The sequence below is a fragment of the Procambarus clarkii genome, chromosome 32 (assembly GCF_040958095.1).
Source record: "Procambarus clarkii isolate CNS0578487 chromosome 32, FALCON_Pclarkii_2.0, whole genome shotgun sequence".
NCBI classification, from domain to species: domain Eukaryota; kingdom Metazoa; phylum Arthropoda; class Malacostraca; order Decapoda; family Cambaridae; genus Procambarus; species Procambarus clarkii.
In genome coordinates this window covers 15,552,118-15,572,128 of record NC_091181.1, presented here as the reverse complement: position 1 = coordinate 15,572,128, position 20,011 = coordinate 15,552,118, and the positions used below count along the sequence as shown (strand labels likewise).

General features: G+C 52.6%; 2 protein-coding genes across 2 annotated transcripts; both read left to right on the top strand.

The window, feature by feature from the left end:
• Positions 1-9,629: 9,629 nt before the first annotated feature.
• Positions 9,630-10,702, top strand: LOC138370445 (involucrin-like). The gene is made up of 2 exons (XM_069334811.1): positions 9,630-9,698; positions 10,262-10,702. Exons 1-2 carry the CDS (start codon positions 9,630-9,632, stop codon positions 10,700-10,702), a joined length of 510 nt encoding a protein of 169 aa, XP_069190912.1.
• A 747-nt stretch (positions 10,703-11,449) lies between these two features.
• LOC138370444 (trichohyalin-like) lies at positions 11,450-19,996 on the top strand. The gene is made up of 20 exons (XM_069334810.1): positions 11,450-11,755; positions 11,868-12,044; positions 12,119-12,514; positions 12,878-12,985; positions 13,121-13,542; positions 13,673-13,863; positions 13,915-14,124; positions 14,240-14,427; positions 14,502-14,887; positions 15,018-15,208; positions 15,260-15,469; positions 15,585-15,772; positions 15,847-16,259; positions 16,390-16,546; positions 16,693-16,794; positions 17,016-17,422; positions 17,761-18,260; positions 18,846-19,177; positions 19,317-19,601; positions 19,748-19,996. Exons 1-20 carry the CDS (start codon positions 11,450-11,452, stop codon positions 19,994-19,996), a joined length of 5,418 nt encoding a protein of 1,805 aa, XP_069190911.1.
• Positions 19,997-20,011: the final 15 nt, after the last annotated feature.

Below are 20,011 nucleotides of genomic sequence, written 5' to 3'. Positions count from 1 at the left end.
GTGCGTGTCCACCCGCCACACCCCGTGTGCGTGTCCACCAGCCACACCCCGTGTGTGTGTCCACCCGCCACACCCCGTGTGCGTGTCCACCCGCCATACCCCGTGTGCATGTCCACCAGCCACACCCCGTGTGCGTGTCCACCCACCACACCCCGTGTGCATGTCCACCTGCCACACCCCGTGTGCGTGTCCACCCGCCACACCCCGTGTGGCGGGTGGATTAATTGGCCAGAAATGTGGTAATAAACAGATTTCGGTAAGACACTTCCCTTGTTTGGATGTTGACTGTGTGTTGATGATGGAAGAAGCACTAATTTGATCTCCATAACACTTCCTCCAAGGGAGAATTATAGGAGCTCAATTTGCTCCAGTGACTCGGTCTAACAACAGTGGCTGACCTCTCCCACCACTTATGCTCTGGCTCTCTTTATCCAGATGTCAATAATTGGTAGAAAGGTCACATTTATTTTATTTTGGTACTGATAACTAAGTCAATTTAAATGAGATGTTTTATGATGTTAAAAGTCCAAAGACTGCTGTATTAAGAATAACTCCCAACAGAATAGCTGGTGAATTTATAGCGCTATGTGGCAATGATATCCCATTTTCTATTGACGGAGAATTACACTACAGGCTACATTTTCTATGGGTTAACTTGTATATACAACACATCAGTAATATTATCTGCTTATTGTATTCAATATTAGAAGATGGTGTCGGGTTTTCCGACAACGTCAGCCGGCTGGCGATTGGCTGGCCAAGGTCACGTGAAGCGGCCGACCAATCATGGTCCGCCGTGACGTCACCGAGACCCCCTGGCGCCGGCGGAGGCGTCGATTAGAGCTGATCTGACTGGATGCGAGCAGTTGTGCGTCGAATAGCTCTCGAGGTTGGAGGCTCTGGGAGCCTCTTTCAGTGGATTATAAGCAGCCATCGCAAACATTATTGCTGAAGACACTGTGTTCCTGGGGAGCACGATGAAGCCAAGTTCAGTGGGCAAAGAAGTGCCAAGACTTGAGGATTTCAGTCGGCGATGACTCGGGAGGGCCTGACTGGTGCCCGTGGGTCTAGTTGGTGTGACGAGCAGGTTTGCAGTGACCGGATCACATCTACTAAAGCGCTGGAGGGAAGACACACCGTTTCTAGGTCAAGGAGGTAACTCCTAATGGAAGGAACGAGTGTATACAGTGACTGGCTCAGTGACCACTGGTTGGACCAGAATTAGAATACCTGAACTTAGGGAGTGGCACGGAGAGGACGCGATTGTTTCACGATACCTGAGGTTCCACGACTCAGGAACCATGGGAACCTCACACCATCGAGACAGGCGTCATGAACCAGAAATGTTAAGGAAGATCATTTTTCCCCTCCCATTACCCCTTGTTGATTAGGCTAGTTAGGCCAGTAATATATGTATATGATAACAGTGTATTTATTATTACGTCAGTATTAAGATGTACATGTGCAGATGTACACATGTATGTACTTTTACCTGAATAATCATTTGATTTGATTTGGTTTGAAGGTAATTATGAGGAGAAAGCCCCAAGCCAGTTTGGATAATATCACTTGAAGTAGATATGAGGAACGACTAGGGATAGGATAGGAGGACGAGCTGAAGAAACAGTGTCCACCCCCACCCCCCTTTCTTCATCGGGGACAGAGCAAGCAAGCGAGGCTTTCGACGCCACCTGCAAGATGATAGGCCTAGGGACTTTCAAACTCTGGAGGGTTACTGAGGTCGGGGCACTCGCTCTACGACCAACCAGCATTTATACTTCAGACTCAAACAAGATTGAGGACTAGAGTGTACTCTCCGTGAATATACAGAGAAGGGGATGCACTACACCACTAGGTGTAGATGCACTACACTACTAGGTGTGTACATTTGCTTGATATCGGAGCTTCACCTGTCTTTATAACTATAATAGCTGTTTTACGTACAGTTGCTTAACTTGAGCCAGTTCCTGTTTCGAAACTGAAAACATGGAATGTGAATTTAAAGTAGCTGACAACTGATGTATTATATGAAGGACAATATTGTCCTTGCAATAATTTAGATCACCTTCACAACTGTATAAGCTGGGGAAAGCATTGCTGATATTTTTACTGTTACATTCCCACAGAGGAGCGTTATGGCGTCGCGCCGCAGGAGTCGGCCAACAGAGGTGTGTGAGCGCGCGAGGTTTGTGCGTCTGTGGGTGGCCGGAATGTCGCTTCGCGCTATTGCTGTGTCGTGTGGCGTGAGTGTGTCAACGGTGTTTCGCTGGATACACCGCTGGCTGCAGGAGGGCAACGTCCACACTCGACACTACGACCACACTCGACACTACGACCACACTCGACACTACGACAACACTCGACACTACGACCATACACCTCGCACGACCAGTACCGCATCCAGGGTGGTCTCTAGTCCCGCAGGACTCCTCCCGCTTTTAATAAATATAATGCATTATGTTCCTCGCCACACTGGAGACGAGCCACATTATGCTTCACATTACATCCAGAGGAACATAAGCGATCAGCACGCTATATATTTCCCTGATTACCTAAAGTTCCCAGGTATGATATACGACAAAGAGGCTTGTTTGCCTTTACTTCGGGCCCCTCAACGCTAGCACATACCCCGGGCCCCCTCAACGCTAACACACACACAGAGAGGCTTGTGTGCCTTTACCCCGGGCCCCTCAACACTAACACTCAGAGAGAGAGGCTTGTATGCCTTTACCCCGGGCCCCTCAACGCAAACAGAGAGAGAGAGAGAGGCTTGTATGCCTTTACCCCGGGCCCCTCAACGCAAACAGAGAGAGAGAGAGAGGCTTGTATGCCTTTACCCCGGGCCCCTCAACGCAAACAGAGAGAGAGAGAGAGGCTTGTATGCCTTTACCCCGGGCCCCTCAACATTAGCACTCAGAGAGAGAGAGGCTTGTATGCCTTTACCCCGGGCCCCTCAACACTAACAGAGAGAGAGAGAGAGAGAGAGGCTTGTATGCCTTTACCCCGGGCCCCTCAACACTAACAGAGAGAGAGAGAGAGAGAGAGGCTTGTATGCCTTTACCCCGGGCCCCTCTACGCTTACACATACAGAGAGAGGCTCGTGTGCCTTTACTTCAGGCCCCTCAACGCTAACACATACCCTGGCCCCTAAACGCTAACACACACAGAGGCTTGTGTGCCTTTATCCCGGGCCCCTCAGAGCTAACACACACACCGCACTTCTCACACACATCAACTTGTTCAAACTTGTAAACCTCATTGAAATAACTAGGAACATCAAACAACATTTCTTCAAATAGATGCGTAAAAATTATGCGAACGGAACTTCTCGTTCCTGTACGAGAGGTCAAGTTCATGTGTCACGTGTCATGAGGTCATGTTCGAACACTTATGAATAAAGTTTTAAATTTCAATGTAATTGTTTTTCACCCGAGCGATGAATTTGTTATTAGTGAAAGTGCCAGAAAGTATTTAATCTTTCAACCACTTATGCTCATCTGCACATTATTATAATGTGCATAATTATTAAATTCTTCTTCTTTGGTTAGATGGAAGGAAATATAGAAATTCGAAACTCCTTTTAATTCATAAACAAATTTTCCCATAGTAAAAATACACACCTGTTATGGTGTGTATATACAAGCCTGTTATGGTGTGAATATACACACCTGCTATGGTGTGTATTGTTGCGAAGTCCAGCTAGTATTCTCTTCTCCTGTCTGTTAAGAATCATACTCTCCCCATTGTACATATCTAGAAGTATATATTTAGAAGAAGCCTAATTTTATTTTATGTCATTTAAAAGGGAGCGAGTAGCAGCAGAATAAATATATTTGTTTTAAATTCGAATCGGAGTAGGCGAGAGAGAGCGACTCATCCACAAGATGGCGGATCAGGTCAGGTGGGAGGACGTTTTCCCAATAAGAGATTACTCCGGGGATGTGTCGTGGTGCTAGCTTGGGATGTGATTGGTCACCTGCAGGGGCTTGGCGAAGTTGATCAATCGTGAAGAGCTTCGGCCGTGACGTGGCGTGACGTCAGGCACCCCTCCGGCAGAGGCGGGAGAGAGTCGTCGTCACTTGCCACTAGGACCAAGAGCAACCAAGTGTGAGGCACGATGGTCCCTCGTTTTGGAGAGACTTAAGCCTCTTAAAGGATGTATTCCCGAGAAGTATTAAAGAGGCGAAGAGGAGCTGCTGGTCGACTTCCGAGGAAGTGCAGAGGAGCAGAGAGGATAGGAGTTCATAAGAGGATCAACGATGACGGAGCTCTAGTTTGCCTCGAGAGGCGGCGCTGGGGGGTTCAGATTCAACCCGCGGGCCGTTCCAAGAGATTGACTTACGTTAGGAAACTCGGTCGCAAGGTCCTGGTCCGGGTGTAGCAGTATAACGACTCTAGGGGAGCAAGTACATATAACACAAATCTCTAGAGTAGAAGAGACAAGGACCAGTGTCCTAGTGCGGAGCAGCTACTGGAGGTTGGCAAACATTCACTATCTCCTGGCGCGATCAATGAAGGAATTCCGTGGTCGGGAGCTACCTCCCTGGTTGGAGACCTGGATGGATCTTCAACCCAACGCTACGTGCTGCGAAGTCTTCCATGCTCTGTCATTAAGGTAGATCATTTTCCCCTCCCATTTCCCCCAGTTGTTGTTGTTGTTGTTAAAGATTTAGCTACTCAGGACGAAGTGTCCATGTAGCACGGGCTATGGTGAGCCCGTAATCTATTCTAACGTGGAACTTTACTTACCCCAGTTGTTAGGAAGTGTTTATTAAATATTATAAGTGTATGAGGTGAGATATATTGTGAGGTGAAAGGCCCTGTTATGGGGATATCGGACTGAGTGAATTTTGTGTGTAATTCTTTAAGATTGAGGATCTAGACTATTTGTTCATTGTTTATGAGGAGTTATTATGTACATATATTTCTTATGTGAACTTCCAAGTGGCGTGAGGTGCGAGTAAACATTTAAAGAGAGAACCTAGCAAATAATCGACTACAAAAAAAAAGATGGTTGGAGTGTTGCCAGAGTGTCACAAGTTTTGCCATCTATAAAATATTTGAGATATTTGCAGGCCGTAACTTTGAGATTCGTAGTCCTATGGTTCCGGGTACGATTCCCGGCGGAGGCAGAAACAAATGGGCAGAGTTTCTTTCACCCAGATTCACCCATTCACCTAGTAGTAAGTAAGTAAGTAATTATCAAAAGAAGGCACCAAACCGGGAAGGCTATGTAGCACCATCAAATGCGCAGAATAATCAGAGGGCGCTAAATATCACCAAGGATGCCAATACGAGAACAAAAACGCATAAGGTGAACGATATCAAAAGTATCCGAGTCACCAAGAATTCTATTGAGGGACAGGTGACCGCGAGGGGCGGTCGGAAAGCAAGACACACGCTCGTCCTGGAAGTCAGAACATTCAAGAAGGACATGCACGACCGTAAGAGAGACAATGCAACTAGAACAATAAGGAGCAGGGCGGCGCTCCATCAAATGACCATGGGTTAAGCGAGTATGGCCAATACGCAACCTCGCAAGAGCTGTTTCCCATCGCCGGTTACGGTGGTAGGAGGACGGCCACGAGGAAACACAACACTTAAGAGTACGTAGAGTTTCCGCCCGAAGGTCGGCCATCTTGGCGCGTGGATTGAACGCTCCTGGCTGGACGTTCTTTCCACACCTTACCTGGAACTCATCGTTGAATTCAGCTGGCTTCTTTGGGCCAGTGTGTGCTCACTGCAGCTACCCAGGGGTTCACAGGACCGGGGGAGGCCGGAGCCTCCCTAATGGACGCCTCCCCGAGCGGGGGCGCCATGGATGTTGACAGCAAGTCCGAGAGAGGAAAACGTCTGCTGGAAAATGAGTCGGCTGATGCTGCCCCAGAGCGAGATGCTAAGAGGATGTCTTACCCTTCAGAAGACCTTAGTCTTGTGGTACCCCGTTCCTCGTTTGTGGTAGTCCTAATCCAGTCAGAATCAGGTCAGTGCGTCTTTGCAAATCCTCGTACCTTAGGTGCAGCAATCGAGGCTTACGTATTGTGGCCACATTGCCTGCCTGAGACCATACGTACCCTGGGTAGGGGTGCAGCACTGAAGCTACATATCAGAAAGGAGTCTCTATCACACATCTGTGTATCCGACATTATTAAGTTGGGGGACTGGCCTGTCAGGTGCCGACAGGTATTGTCGCAGGAGGAGGAGTCTCGGGCCCGGTATGGGAAGATTGGCCCAATTGACCAGAGTGTAGATGTGGATGACATCCAGGCCGCTCTGCAGGTATTAGGGGGTGCATCAGCGATATTATTGGAAGTTACCAGGATTCGCGGAGCAGCAGGGCCGACATCCATGGTCCGTGTAAAGTTCGATGGGCACCTCCCTGACCGAGTGGCACTACACAGGACCTCGTATCAGGTTCAGCCCTACAATTTCCCTGTGTTACGATGTTACGCTTGTCATCTATTGGGCCACAGTCGCCTGACCTGCCGTAATGCAGCACGTTGTGCAAACTGCGGCAAAACAGGCCATTCAGACAGAGATAACGGTGGGTGCTCTGCTGCACCTCGCTGCTTTTTATGCCATGGCCATCATAAGGTTACGTCTAAGAGTTGCCCTGTATATCTTGAGGCCCTCCAGTTGGACATCGATCATAAAACAGTGGGGACACCTCGACATGAGCTGTTCCAGAAGTTGCGCACCCTCAATCAGCCTATCGCTTCTCGCCTCCAGGTTCCCCCTGGTCGGGTCTCTTCACAAGTAGAAACTAGCAGACGCTCTTGCCTGTCCCAGTCACATGCCTCATACGCCCAGATTGCTAATCGATTTTCCCTCCTGGGTAGCCTTGACACTGACGGAAACTCATCCACGGATACAGACATGGACGCTCAGTCTCGGCCGGAGCCTAGCACTCGTCACCCTCCTGCCTCTCCTCAAAGAAGCCAACACCGGGGTCGTCGACACACCCATCGATCAGGAGGTACTGCCCCAACAGACAGTCCTGATGATCCTCTGGTCCCCCAGGCACTTTCCCAAGGGATTGTGACACCGGGGGAACATGAGGCCCAGAGTGAGGCTCCCACCAGTCGCAGACGCCGTCAAGAGAGTTCGCGAGCCGACCACCGCTTCCGTCAGGCAGAGAGAAGCATAGATCAACATCCTCTGGACTGGAAGTCATTGATACCACACATTTTACTTACTTTGTATGAGGGTTTTATGGCTTTTTCTAGTGGTTCCCCCTTTGGAGACGTCTGTGCACTGGTGGTCAAAAAGTTAGCTGTTGTATTTCAGGGAAAATGGCGCCCCATCCTGAGAATACTGTGGTGTTTTGGAATGCCCGCTCCCTTTTAAGAAGACGCAATTTCTATGCAATTTTGATTCCACCCCGCGTCCATGGACTCGTCATCATTCTCGACTCCTCGACACTGCCATCACTCCTCTCCGAATTGGGCACACTTGCCTGGCCGCACATCTCCATCGTCTACGGCTGGTAGATTCCCCATACTGCCAGTGGTGTCCGACCCAGGAGGATACAGTGGAGCACCTTCTTCTTCACTGCCCTCGATTTCATAGCGCTCGCGTCAGACTACAGAGTGCTGTTCGTAGGCTGAATATTCCCCCTCCTCACAGTTCCCGTTCTCCTTGACGGGGCAGGTGCGAGAGATGAAGACGTTCGTCATGACATCCTTTGCCATACCTTCCGCTTCATCCGTCATGTCCGTGGCCTGAAGTGACTGTAAAATATGTGGCCTGAGGAGATTGTAGGGTCTATGGCCTGAAGAGACTATAGGGACCCCATCCCTCCGCTATTTCCCGGTATCGGGCAGCCGGGGAGCATCCGATCCCACGAACGTCGTCGCCCCTAAATCAACACAACAACAACAACTTAAGAGTACGTAGTTTGTTACCAGTAACAGACGACCAAGAAGCCTGCCAACGGGTAAGGACGGAGGAATGGATAACCGGGTAAAAGTCGGAATATGGAATACCTTTACGAGAGATGGGACAAGAGCGGACAGCTTCCTTGGCGGCAGCATCCGCACGCTCATTTAAAGACACACCAATATGGCTGGGAACCCAACAAAACTCAACCGACTTAAATTTACTGTGAACAAGAAACAGCCAATGCTGGTTCTCGACAACTACTGGATGAACCGGATTAAAGGACCCGAGAGTCATGAGGGCACTACGAGAGTCAACAACAACTACAAAGGAAGACTGACAACGAGAAAGCAGGAGACGAAGAGCATAGAGAATAGCATAAAGCTCCGCTGTGAAGATGCTAGTCTCCAGAGGTAAGCGACACATATAAGTGCGATCAGGAAAAACAACAGAGTAGCCAACACCGTCCGCAGACTTAGACCCATCGGTGAAGACAGAAACGGAGCGGAAGTGAGAAGAAAAGTGCTCAAGTAAAAGGCGTTTTAGAACCGTAGGAAGGGTTAAAGGTTTAGTGACGCGGGTCAAGGATGTACAAAACCGCGGAAGAGGGACTCTCCACGGGGGCAAAGAAGGAACAACACGAGGAGAAACATTAGAAATACGAACGGAAAAAGAATTCTGTAGGCGAGATAACCGGACAGAAAGAGGGAGGTGGTGAAAAGGAACAGGAACCGCAGGAGGGAGAAAAATTAAAGCACGACAGAGGCGAAAGGAAGAATGTTGTAAGGACCGCGCAAGATAGCGAAGACAGTAGCGATCACGGCGGTCCTGGAGAGACAGGAAGCCAGTGTCAATATACAAGCTAAGGACGGGAGTCAAACGAAAGGCACCAGAACTGAGGCGCAACCCAGTATGGTGCAAAGCATCAAGACGGCGAAGAGTAGAAGGAGAAGCAGACGAGTAAGCAGGGCAACCATAATCGAGCTTAGACAGGAACCTAGTAGTAAATAGGTACCCCTGGGAGTTAGACAGATGCTGTGGGCTGTTTCATGGGGATGTGTAACAAAAAGGAGGCCTGGTCGAGAACTGGGCCGCGGGGACGCTATGCCCCGATATCATCTCAAGATAATTGAGATACAATCTCAGATTGTATCTTTAATTCTAGTAAACGGCTAACGATTTTATCATTGCGTTTGAATCTCCATGCGTTTGTCTAAGGTTAAGCGGAGCAACGAGCACAACTGAGCAAGTAGCAGGCTGGAACGGTTATACCACTGTAATTTAGAGGTATTATCTAGCCTTATGCGAGCAAAAGGCCGATTGGCAACCTTTGGCAGTTTTACCTTTGTAGCGGCAAGTCGGACAAGAGGAGCCTAGTTCCTGGTACATGTGGGCATCGTGGATCAAGATATAGGGAGCGGCTGGGTTACTTTACTCGACACGGGTTCAAGGCCGGGTTCAAGGAACTCTAACCCCCGTGGGCAACTAAGATGCTTCCCCTGGGTGGCCAGTGGCACTAAGAGGGAAAGGAGAAGACCCGAGGTGGGAGGGCTAGAGAGAGTGTGCTACAGCTCTATACTACTACTACTACTACCACTACTAGTACATAATAACATTTTTTACCACAAGCTGGCGACTTTGTCAGGATACTTACTGATGTTCCAGTTTGATTTATAAGTGCTGTTCAGTATGTTCTCAGGAAACATAGAAGGAGGTGACGAAGGTGACAGAATTTATTGAGAGGTCTAGAGATGAAAGTGTGCTTGAGACCTGCACTAAGGACCAGCTTCGACAAGTGGCTGACCACTTTGGCATTAGGCGTACGCCGGCTAGAGAAGCTGAGAGGCTACTAGAGGAAATGGAAATCCACAAGAGTGGCAAGTGAAAGTCGCAATTGTGTTGGAGAGTTGGAGATGTTGACTCTGCAACTGTAGGTACAACGAGAAGAACGTCAGGCCCAACTGTAGCGGGATCGACAATAGAGCAGGAACAGCGTCATGCACAGCTGCAGCATGTGGAACGTGAACCACAGCTGCAGTAGGAGGAACGTGAAGCACAGCTGCAGCGGGAGGAACGTGAAGCACAGCTGCAGCGGGAGGAACTTGAAGCACAGTTGCAGCATAAGGAACGTGAAGCACAGCTGCAGCATGAGGAACGTGAAGCACAGCTGCAGCGGGAGGAACGTGAAGCATAGCTGAAGCGTAAGGAACGTGAAGTTCAGCTGCCGGGGGAGGAACGTGAAGCACAGGTGCAGCGGGAGGAACGTGAAGCACTGCTGCCGCAGGAGGCACGTGAAACACATCTGCAGCGGAAAAAAGGTGAGCCACAGCTGCAGCTGGAAGAGCGTGAGACACAGCTGAACTAGGAGAAACGTGAAACACAGCTGCAGCTGGAGGAACGTGAGAGACAGCTGCAGCGGGTAGAACGTGAGAAACAGTTGCAGCTGCAGGAACGTGAGACAAAGTTGCAGCTGAAGAAACGTGAGACACAGCTGCAGTGGGAAGAACGTAAAGCAAAGATGCAGCAGAAGGATCGTGAAGCACAGATGCAGCATGAGGAACGTGAAGCACAGCTGCAGCTGGAGAAACATGAGAGACAGCTGCAGCTGGAGGAACGTGAGACACAGCTGCAGCGGGAGGAACGTGTAGCACAATTGCAGCTGGAGGAACGTGAAGCACAGCTGCAGCTGAAGGAACGTGAAGCACAGCTGCAGCTGAAGGAACGTGAAGCACAGCTGCAGTGGGAAGAACGTGAAACAGAGATGCAAAAGGAGGAACATGCGAAAAAGCAGCAGCTGGAGGAACATGAAGCACAGCTGCAGTAGGAGGAACATGAGACACAGCTGCAGCGGGAGAAACGTGAGACACAGCTGCAGCGAGAGGAACGTGTAGCACAATTGCAGCTGGAGGAACGTGAAGCACATCTGTAGCTGGAGGAACGTGCAGCACAGCTGCAGCAGGAAGAACGCGAAGCACAGCTGCAGCTGAAGGAACGTGAAGCACAGCTGCAGTGGGAAGAACGTGAAACAGAGATGCAAAAGGAGGAACATGAGAAAAAGCAGCAGCTGGAGGAACGTGAAGCACAGCTGCAGTAGGAGGAACATGAGACACAGCTGCAGCAGAAGGAGCGTGAAGCACAGATGCAGCGGGAGAAACGTGAACCACAGCTGCAGCAGGAGGAACGTGAGACGCAGCTGCAGCAGGAGGAACGTGAAGCACAGCTGCCGCGGGAGGAACGTGAAGAGAGGCTGAAGCGGGAGGAAAATGAGACCCAGATGGAGCGGGAGGAACGTGAAGCACAGCTGCAGCGGGACGAACGTGAAGCAAAGCTGCAGCTGGAAGGACGTAAAGCAAGGCGGCAGCGGGAGGAACGTGAAGAACTGTTGCAGCAGGAGGAACGTGAAGCACAGCTGCAGCAGGAGGAACGTGAGACAGAACTGCAGCGGGAGGAACATGAAGCACAGCTGCAATGTTAGGAACGTTAAGCACAGCTGCAACGGGAGGAACGTGAAGCACCGCTGCAACGGGAGACGTGTGAAGCACAGCTGCAGCGAGAGGAACGTGAAACACAGATGCACCCCGAGGAACGTGAAGCATCGCTGCAGCGGGAAGAATGTGAAGCACAGCTGCAGCGGGAGGAACGTGAAGCACAGCTGCAGGACGTGGAATGTGAACGTGAAACACAGCTGCAGCTGGAGGAAAATGAAACACAGCTGCAACGGGAGGAACGTGAAGCACAGGTGCAGCAGAAAGAACGTGAAGTACAGCTGCAGCAGGAGAAACGTGAAGCACAGCTGCAGCAAGAGGAACGTGAAGCAAAACTGCAGCAAGAGGAACATGAGACACAGCTGCAACGGGAGGAACGTGAAAGCACAGCTGCAACAGGAGAAACGTGAAGCACAGCTGCAGCGGGAGGAACGTGAGAGACAGGTGCAGCTGGAAAAACGAGAAGCATAGCTGCAGCGGGAAGAATTTGAAGCACATCTGCAGCGGGAAGAATGTGAAGCACATCTGCAGCGGGAGGAACGTGAAGCACAGCTGCAACGAGAGGAACGTGAAGCACAGCTGCTTCGGGAGGAACGTGAAGCACAGCTGCAGCGAGAGGAACATGAACGTGAAGCACAGCTGCAGCGAGAGGAACATGAAGCACAGCTGCATCATAGGAACGTGAAGCACAGCTGCAGCGGGAGTAACGTGAAGCACAGCTGCAGCTGGAGGAACGTGAAACTCACTGCCAGCAGGTAAAACGTGAAGCACAGTTGCAGCGGGAGGAACGTGAGACACGGCTGCAGCGGGAGGAACGTGAAGCACAGCTGCAGCTGGAGGAACGTGAAGAGCGTCTGAAGCGGGAGGAACATCAGGCACAGCTGCAGCGGGAGGAACGTGAAGCACAGCTGCAGCGGAGGGAACGTGAAGCACAGAAGAAGCAGGAGGAACGTGAACGTGAAGCACAGCTGCAGCGAGAAGAACGGGAAGCACAGAGGGAGCGGGAGGAACGTGAAGCAAAGCTGCAACGGGAGAAACGTGAAGCACCGCTGCAACGGGAGACGCGTGAAGCACAGCTGCAGCGGGAGGACCGTGAGACACAGATGAAGCGGGAGGAACGTGATGAATCGCTGCAGCGGGAAGAATGTGAAGCACAGCTGCAGCGGGAGTAACGTGAAGCACAGCTGCATTAGGTGGAACGTGAACGGGAAATACAGCTGCAGCGGGAGGAACGTCAAGCACAGCTGGAACGGGAAAAACGTGAAGCACAGGTGCAGCAGGAGAAACGTGAAGAACAGCTTTAGGGGGAGGAACGTGACACACAGATGCAGCGGGAGGAACGTGAAGCAAAGCTGGAGCAGGAGGAACGTGAAGCAAGGCTGCAGTGGGAGGAACATGAGACAGCTGCAGCGGGAGGAACGTGAAAGCACAGCTGCAGAGGGAGAAACGTGAAAGCACAGCTGCAGCGGGACAAACCTGAGAGACAAGTGCAGCTAAAAAAACGTGAAGCATAGCTGCAGCGGGAAGAATGTGAAGCACAACTGCAGCAGGAGGAATGTGAATCTCATTTGCAGCAGGAAAAACGTGAAGCACAGCTGCAGCGGGAGGAACGTGAGAGACAGGTGCAGCTGGATAAACGTGAAACATAGCTGCAGCGGGAAGAATGTGAAGCACATCTGCAGCGGGAGGAACGTGAAGCACAGCTGCAACGAGAGGAACGTGAAGCATAGCTGCAGCGGGAGTAACGTGAAGCACAGCTGCAGCGGGAGGAACGTGAAACTCATTGGCAGCAGGAAAAACGTGAAGCACAGCAGCAGCGGGAGGAACGTGGGGCACGGCTGCAGCGGGAGGAACGTGAAGCACAGCTGCACCTGGAGGAACGTGAAGAGCGTCTGAAACAGGAGGAACATCAGGCACAACAGCAGCAGGAGGAACGTGAAGCACAGCTGCAGCGGGAGGAACGTGAAGCACAGAAGAAGCAGGAGGAACGTGAACGTGAAGCACAGCTGCAGCGAGAAGAACGTGAAGCACAGCAGGAGCGGGAGGAACGTGAAGCAAAGCTGCAACGGGAGGAACGTGAAGCACCTCTGCAACGGGAGACAAGTGAAGCACAGCTGCAGCGGGAGGACCGTGAGACACAGATGAAGCGGGAGGAACGTGAAGAATCGCTGCAGCGGGAGTAACGTGAAGCACAGCTGCAGGAGGTGGAACGTGAACGGGAAATACAGCTGCAGCGGGAGGAACGTCAAGCACAGCTGGAGCAGAAGGCATGTCAAGCAAGGCTGTAGCAGGAGGAAACTCAGACACAGCTGCAACGGGACGAACGTGAAAGCACAGCTGCAACGGGAGAAACGTGAAGCACAATTGCAGCAGGAGAAACGTGAAGAACAGCTTCAGGGGGTGGAACGTGAAACACAGATGCAGCGGAAGGAACGTGAAGCACAACTTCAGCGGGAGGAGTGTGAATCACACAAGCTGCAGCGGGAGGACCGCGAAGAGCGTCTGTAGCATGAGGAACATGAGACACAGCTGCAGCGGAAGGAATGTGAAGCACAGCTGCAACGAGAGGAACGTGAAGCACAGCTGCAGCGGGAGGAACGTGAAGCACAGCTGCAGCTGGAGGAACGTGAAGAGCGTCTGAAGCGGGAGGAACATCAGGCACAACTACAGCGGGAGGAACGTGAAGCACAGCTGCAGCGGGAGGAACGTGAAGCAAGGCTGCAGCAAGAGGAACATGAGACACAGCTGCAACGGGAGGAACGTGAAAGCACAGCTGCAGAAGGAGAAACGTGAAGCACAGCTGCAGCGGGAGGAACGTGAGAGACAGGTGCAGCTGGAAAAACGTGAAGCATAGCTGCAGCGGGAAGAATTTGAAGCACATCTGCAGCGGGAAGAATGTGAAGCACATTTGCAGCGGGAGGAACGTGAAGCACAGCTGCAACGAGAGGAACGTGAAGCACAGCTGCTTCGGGAAGAACGTGAAGCACAGCTGCAGCGAGAGGAACATGAACGTGAAGCACAGCTGCAGCGAGAGGAGCGTGAAGCACAGCTGCATCATAGGAACGTGAAGCACAGCTGCAGCGGGAGTAACGTGAAGCACAGCTGCAGCTGGAGGAACGTGAAACTCACTGCCAGCAGGTAAAACGTGAAGCACAGTTGCAGCGGGAGGAACGTGAGACACGGCTGCAGCGGGAGGAACGTGAAGCACAGCTGCAGCTGGAGGAACGTGAAGAGCGTCTGAAGCGGGAGGAACATCAGGCACAGCTGCAGCATGAGGAACGTGAAGCACAGGTGCAGCGGGAGGAACGTGAAGCACAGAAGAAGCAGGAGGAACGTGAACGTGAAGCACAGCTGCAGCGAGAAGAACGGGAAGCACAGCGGGAGCGGGAGGAATGTGAAGCAAAGCTGCAACGGGAGAAACGTGAAGCACCGCTGCAACGGGAGATGCGTGAAGCACAGCTGCAGCGGGAGGACCGTGAGACACAGATGAAGCGGGAGGAACGTGAAGAATCGCTGCAGCGGGAGTAACGTGAAGCACAGCTGCAGGAGGTGGAACGTGAACGGGAAATACAGCTGCAGCGGGAGGAACGTCAAGCACAGCTGGAGCAGAAGGCATGTCAAGCAAGGCTGTAGCAGGAGGAAACTCAGACACAGCTGCAACGGGACGAACGTGAAAGCACAGCTGCAACGGGAGAAACGTGAAGCACAATTGCAGCAGGAGAAACGTGAAGAACAGCTTCAGGGGGTGGAACGTGAAACACAGATGCAGCGGAAGGAACGTGAAGCACAACTTCAGCGGGAGGAGTGTGAATCACACAAGCTGCAGCGGGAGGACCGCGAAGAGCGTCTGTAGCATGAGGAACATGAGACACAGCTGCAGCGGAAGGAATGTGAAGCACAGCTGCAACGAGAGGAACGTGAAGCACAGCTGCAGCGGGAGGAACGTGAAGCACAGCTGCAGCTGGAGGAACGTGAAGAGCGTCTGAAGCGGGAGGAACATCAGGCACAACTACAGCGGGAGGAACGTGAAGCACAGCTGCAGCGGGAGGAACGTGAAGCAAGGCTGCAGCAAGAGGAACATGAGACACAGCTGCAACGGGAGGAACGTGAAAGCACAGCTGCAGAAGGAGAAACGTGAAGCACAGCTGCAGCGGGAGGAACGTGAGAGACAGGTGCAGCTGGAAAAACGTGAAGCATAGCTGCAGCGGGAAGAATTTGAAGCACATCTGCAGCGGGAAGAATGTGAAGCACATTTGCAGCGGGAGGAACGTGAAGCACAGCTGCAACGAGAGGAACGTGAAGCACAGCTGCTTCGGGAAGAACGTGAAGCACAGCTGCAGCGAGAGGAACATGAACGTGAAGCACAGCTGCAGCGAGAGGAGCGTGAAGCACAGCTGCATCATAGGAACGTGAAGCACAGCTGCAGCGGGAGTAACGTGAAGCACAGCTGCAGCTGGAGGAACGTGAAACTCACTGCCAGCAGGTAAAACGTGAAGCACAGTTGCAGCGGGAGGAACGTGAGACACGGCTGCAGCGGGAGGAACGTGAAGCACAGCTGCAGCTGGAGGAACGTGAAGAGCGTCTGAAGCGGGAGGAACATCAGGCACAGCTGCAGCATGAGGAACGTGAAGCACAGGTGCAGCGGGAGGAACGTGAAGCACAGAAGAAGCAGGAGGAACGTGAACGTGAAGCACAGCTGCAGCGAGAAGAACGGGAAGCACAGCGGGAGCGGGAGGAATGTGAAGCAAAGCTGCAACGGGAGAAACGTGAAGCACCGCTGCAACGGGAGATGCGTGAAGCACAGCTGCAGCGGGAGGACCGTGAGACACAGATGAAGCGGGAGGAACGTGAAGAATCGCTGCAGCGGGAAGAATGTGAAGCACAGCTGCAGCGGGAGTAACGTGAAGCACAGCTGCAGGAGGTGGAACGTGAACGGGAAATACAGCTGCAGCGGGAGGAACGTCAAGCACAGCTGGAGCAGAAGGCATGTCAAGCAAGGCTGTAGCAGGAGGAAAATCCGACATAGCTGCAACGGGAGGAACGTGAAAGCACAGCTGGAACGGGAAAAACGTGAAGCACAGGTGCAGCAGGAGAAACGTGAAGAACAGCTTCAGGGGGAGGAACGTGACACACAGATGCAGCGGGAGGAACGTGAAGCAAAGCTGCAGCAGGAGGAACGTGAAGCAAGGCTGCAGTGGGAGGAACATGAGACAGCTGCAGCGGGAGGAACGTGAAAGCACAGCTGCAGAGGGAGAAACATGAAGCACAGCTGCACCGGGAGAAACGTGAGAGACAAGTGCAGCTAAAAAAACGTGAAGCATTGCTGCAGCGGGAAGAATGTGAAGCACAACTGCAGCAGGAGGAATGTGAATCTCATTTGCAGCAGGAAAAACGTGAAGCACAGCTGCAGCGGGAGGAACGTGAGAGAGAGGTGCAGCTGGAAAAACGTGAAGCATAGCTGCAGCGGGAAGAATGTGAAGCACATCTGCAGCGGGAGGAACGTAAAGCATAGCTGCAGCGGGAGGAACGTGAAATACAGCTGCAGCGAGAGGAACATGAACGTGAAGCCAAGCTGCAGCGAGAGGAGCGTGAAGCACTGCTGCATCAGAGGAACGTGAAGCACAGCTGCAGCGGGAGTAACGTGAAGCACAGCTGCAGCTGGAGGAACGTGAAGAGCGTCTGAAGCGGGAGGAACATCAGGCACAACTGCAGCAGGAGGAACGTGAACGTGAGGCACAGCTGCAGCGGGAAGATCGTGAAGCACAGCTGCAATGGGAGGAACGTGAAGCACAGATGCAGCGGTTGGAATGTGAGAGACTGATGCTGCGGGAGGAACGTGAAGCATCGCTCCAGCGGGAAAAATGTGAAGCAGAGCTGCAGCGGGAGGAACGTGAAGCACAGCTGCAGGAGGTGGAACGTGAATGTGAAACACAGCTGCAGCAGAAGGAACGTCAAGCAAGGCTTCAGCAGGAGGAAAATGAGACACATCTGCAGCGGGAGGAACGTGAATGCACAGCTGCAACGGGAGGAACGCGAAGCACAGGTGCAGCAGGAGAAACGTGAAGAACAACTTCAGGGGGTGGAACGTGAGACACAGATGCAGCGGAAGGAACGTGAAGCACAACTTCAGCGGGAGGAGTGTGAATCACACAAGCTGCAGCGGGAGGAACGCGAAGAGCGTCTGAAGCATGAGGAACATGAGACACAGCTGCAGCGGAAGGAATGTGAAGCATAGCTGCAGCGGGGGTCAAGTGAAGTATAACTGCAGGGCGAGGAATGTGAAGCACTGCTGCAGCAGGAGAAACGTGAGACACAGCTGCAGCGGGAGGAACGTGATGCACTGCTGCATCTGTTGGAACGTGAAGCACAGTTGCAGCGGGAGAAACATAAATTACAGCTCCAGCGGGAGGAATGTGAACGTGAAGCACAGCTGCATACGGGAGGAACGTGAAGCACAGATGCAGCAGGAGGAACGTGAAGCACAGCTGCAGCTGGAGGAACGTGAGACACAGCTGCAGCCGGAGGAACGTGTTGCACAATTGCAGCTGGAGGAACGTGAAGCACAGCTGCAGCTGGAGGAAAGTGAAGCACAACTGCAGCTGGAGGAAAGTGAAGCACAGCCGCAGCTGGAGGAACGTGATAGACAGCTGCAGCTGGAGGAACGTGAGACACAGCTGCAGCGGGAGGAACGTGTAGCACAATTGCAGCTGGAGGAACGTGAAGCACAGCTGCAGCTGGAGGAACGTGAAGCACAGCTGCAGCGGGACGAACGTGAAGCAAGGCTGCAGCTGGAAGGACCTGAAGCAAGGCTGCAGCGGGAGGAACGTGAAGAACTGTTGCAGCAGGAGGAACATGAGACACAACTGCAGAGGGAGGAACGTGAAGCACAGCTGCAACGTTAGGAACGTTAAGCACAGCTGCAACGGGAGGAACGTGAAGCACCGCTGCAACGGGAGACGCGTGAAGCACAGTTGCAGCGGGAGGAACGTGAGAGACAGGTGCAGCTGGAAAAACGTGAAGCATAGCTGCAGCGGGAAGAATGCGAAGCACATCTGCAGCAGGAGGAACGTGAAGACCAGCTGCAACGAAAGGAACGTGAAGCACAGCTACAGCTGGAGGAACGTGAAGCATAGCTGCAGCGAGAGGAACATGAACGTGAAGCACCGCTGCAGCGAGAGGAGCGTGAAGCACAGCTGCAGCGAGAGGAGCGTGAAGCACAGCTGCATCAGAGAAACGTGAATCACAGCTGCAGCTGGAGTAACGTGAAGCACAGCTCCAGCAGGAGGAACGTGAAACTCATTGGCAGCATTTAAAACGTGAAGCACAGCTGCAGCGGGAGGAAAGTGAGACACAGCTGCAGCAGGAGGAACGTGAAGCACAGCTGCAGCGGGAGGAACGTGAAGAGAGGCTGAAGCGGGAGGAAAATTAGACCCAGATGGAGCGGGAGGTACGTGAAGCACAGCTGCAGCGGGGTACGTGAAGCAAGTCTGCAGCTGGAAGGACGTGAAGCAAGGCTGCAGCGGGAGAAACGTGAAGAGCTGTTGCAGCAGGAGGAATGTGTAGAGCGCCTGCAGCAGGAGGAACGTGGAGCACAACTGAAGCAGGAGGAACATGAAACACAGCTGCAGCAGGAAGAACGGGAAGTACTGCTGCAGCTGGAGGAACGTGAAGCAAAGCTGCAGCGGGAGAAACGTGAAGCACAGCTGCAGCAGGAAGAACGGGAAGTACTGCTGCAGCTGGAGGAACATGAAGCAAGGCTGCAGCGGGAGGAACATAAGACACAGCTGCAACGGGAGGAACGTAAAAGCAAGGCTGCAAAAGGAGGAACATGAGAAACAACAGCAGCTATAGGAACGTGAAGCACAGCTCCAGCAGGAGGAACATGAGACACAGCTGCAGCAGGAGGAGCGTGAAGCACAGATGCAGCGGGAGAAACGTGAACCACAGCTGTAGCAGGAGGAACGTGAGACACAGCTGCAGCAGGAGGAACGTGAAGCACAGCTGCCGCGAGAGGAACGTGAAGAGAGGCTGAAGCGGGAGGAAAATGATACCCAGATGGACCGGGAGGAACGTGAAGCACAGCTGCAGCGGGACGAACGTGAAGCAAGGCTGCAGCTGGAAGGACCTGAAGCAAGGCTGCAGCGGGAAGAATGCGAAGCACATCTGCAGCAGGAGGAACGTGAAGACCACCTGCAACGAAAGGAACGTGAAGCACAGCTGCAGCTGGAGGAACGTGAAGCATAGCTGCAGCGAGAGGAACATGAACGTGAAGCACAGCTGCAGCGAGAGGAGCGTGAAGCACAGCTGCAGCGAGAGGAGCGTGAAGCACAGTTGCATCAGAGGAACGTGAATCACAGCTGCAGCTGGAGTAACGTGAAGCACAGCTGCAGCAGGAGGAACGTGAAACTCATTGGCAGCATTTAAAACGTGAAGCACAGCTGAAGCGGGAGGAACGTGAGACACAGCTGCAGCAGGAGGAACGTGAAGCACAGCTGCAGCGGGAGGAACGTGAAACTCATTGGCAGCATTTAAAACGTGAAGCACAGCTGAAGCGGGAGGAACGTGAGACACAGCTGCAGCAGGAGGAACGTGAAGCACAGCTGCAGCGGGAGGAACGTGAAGAGAGGCTGTAGCGGGAGGAAAATTAG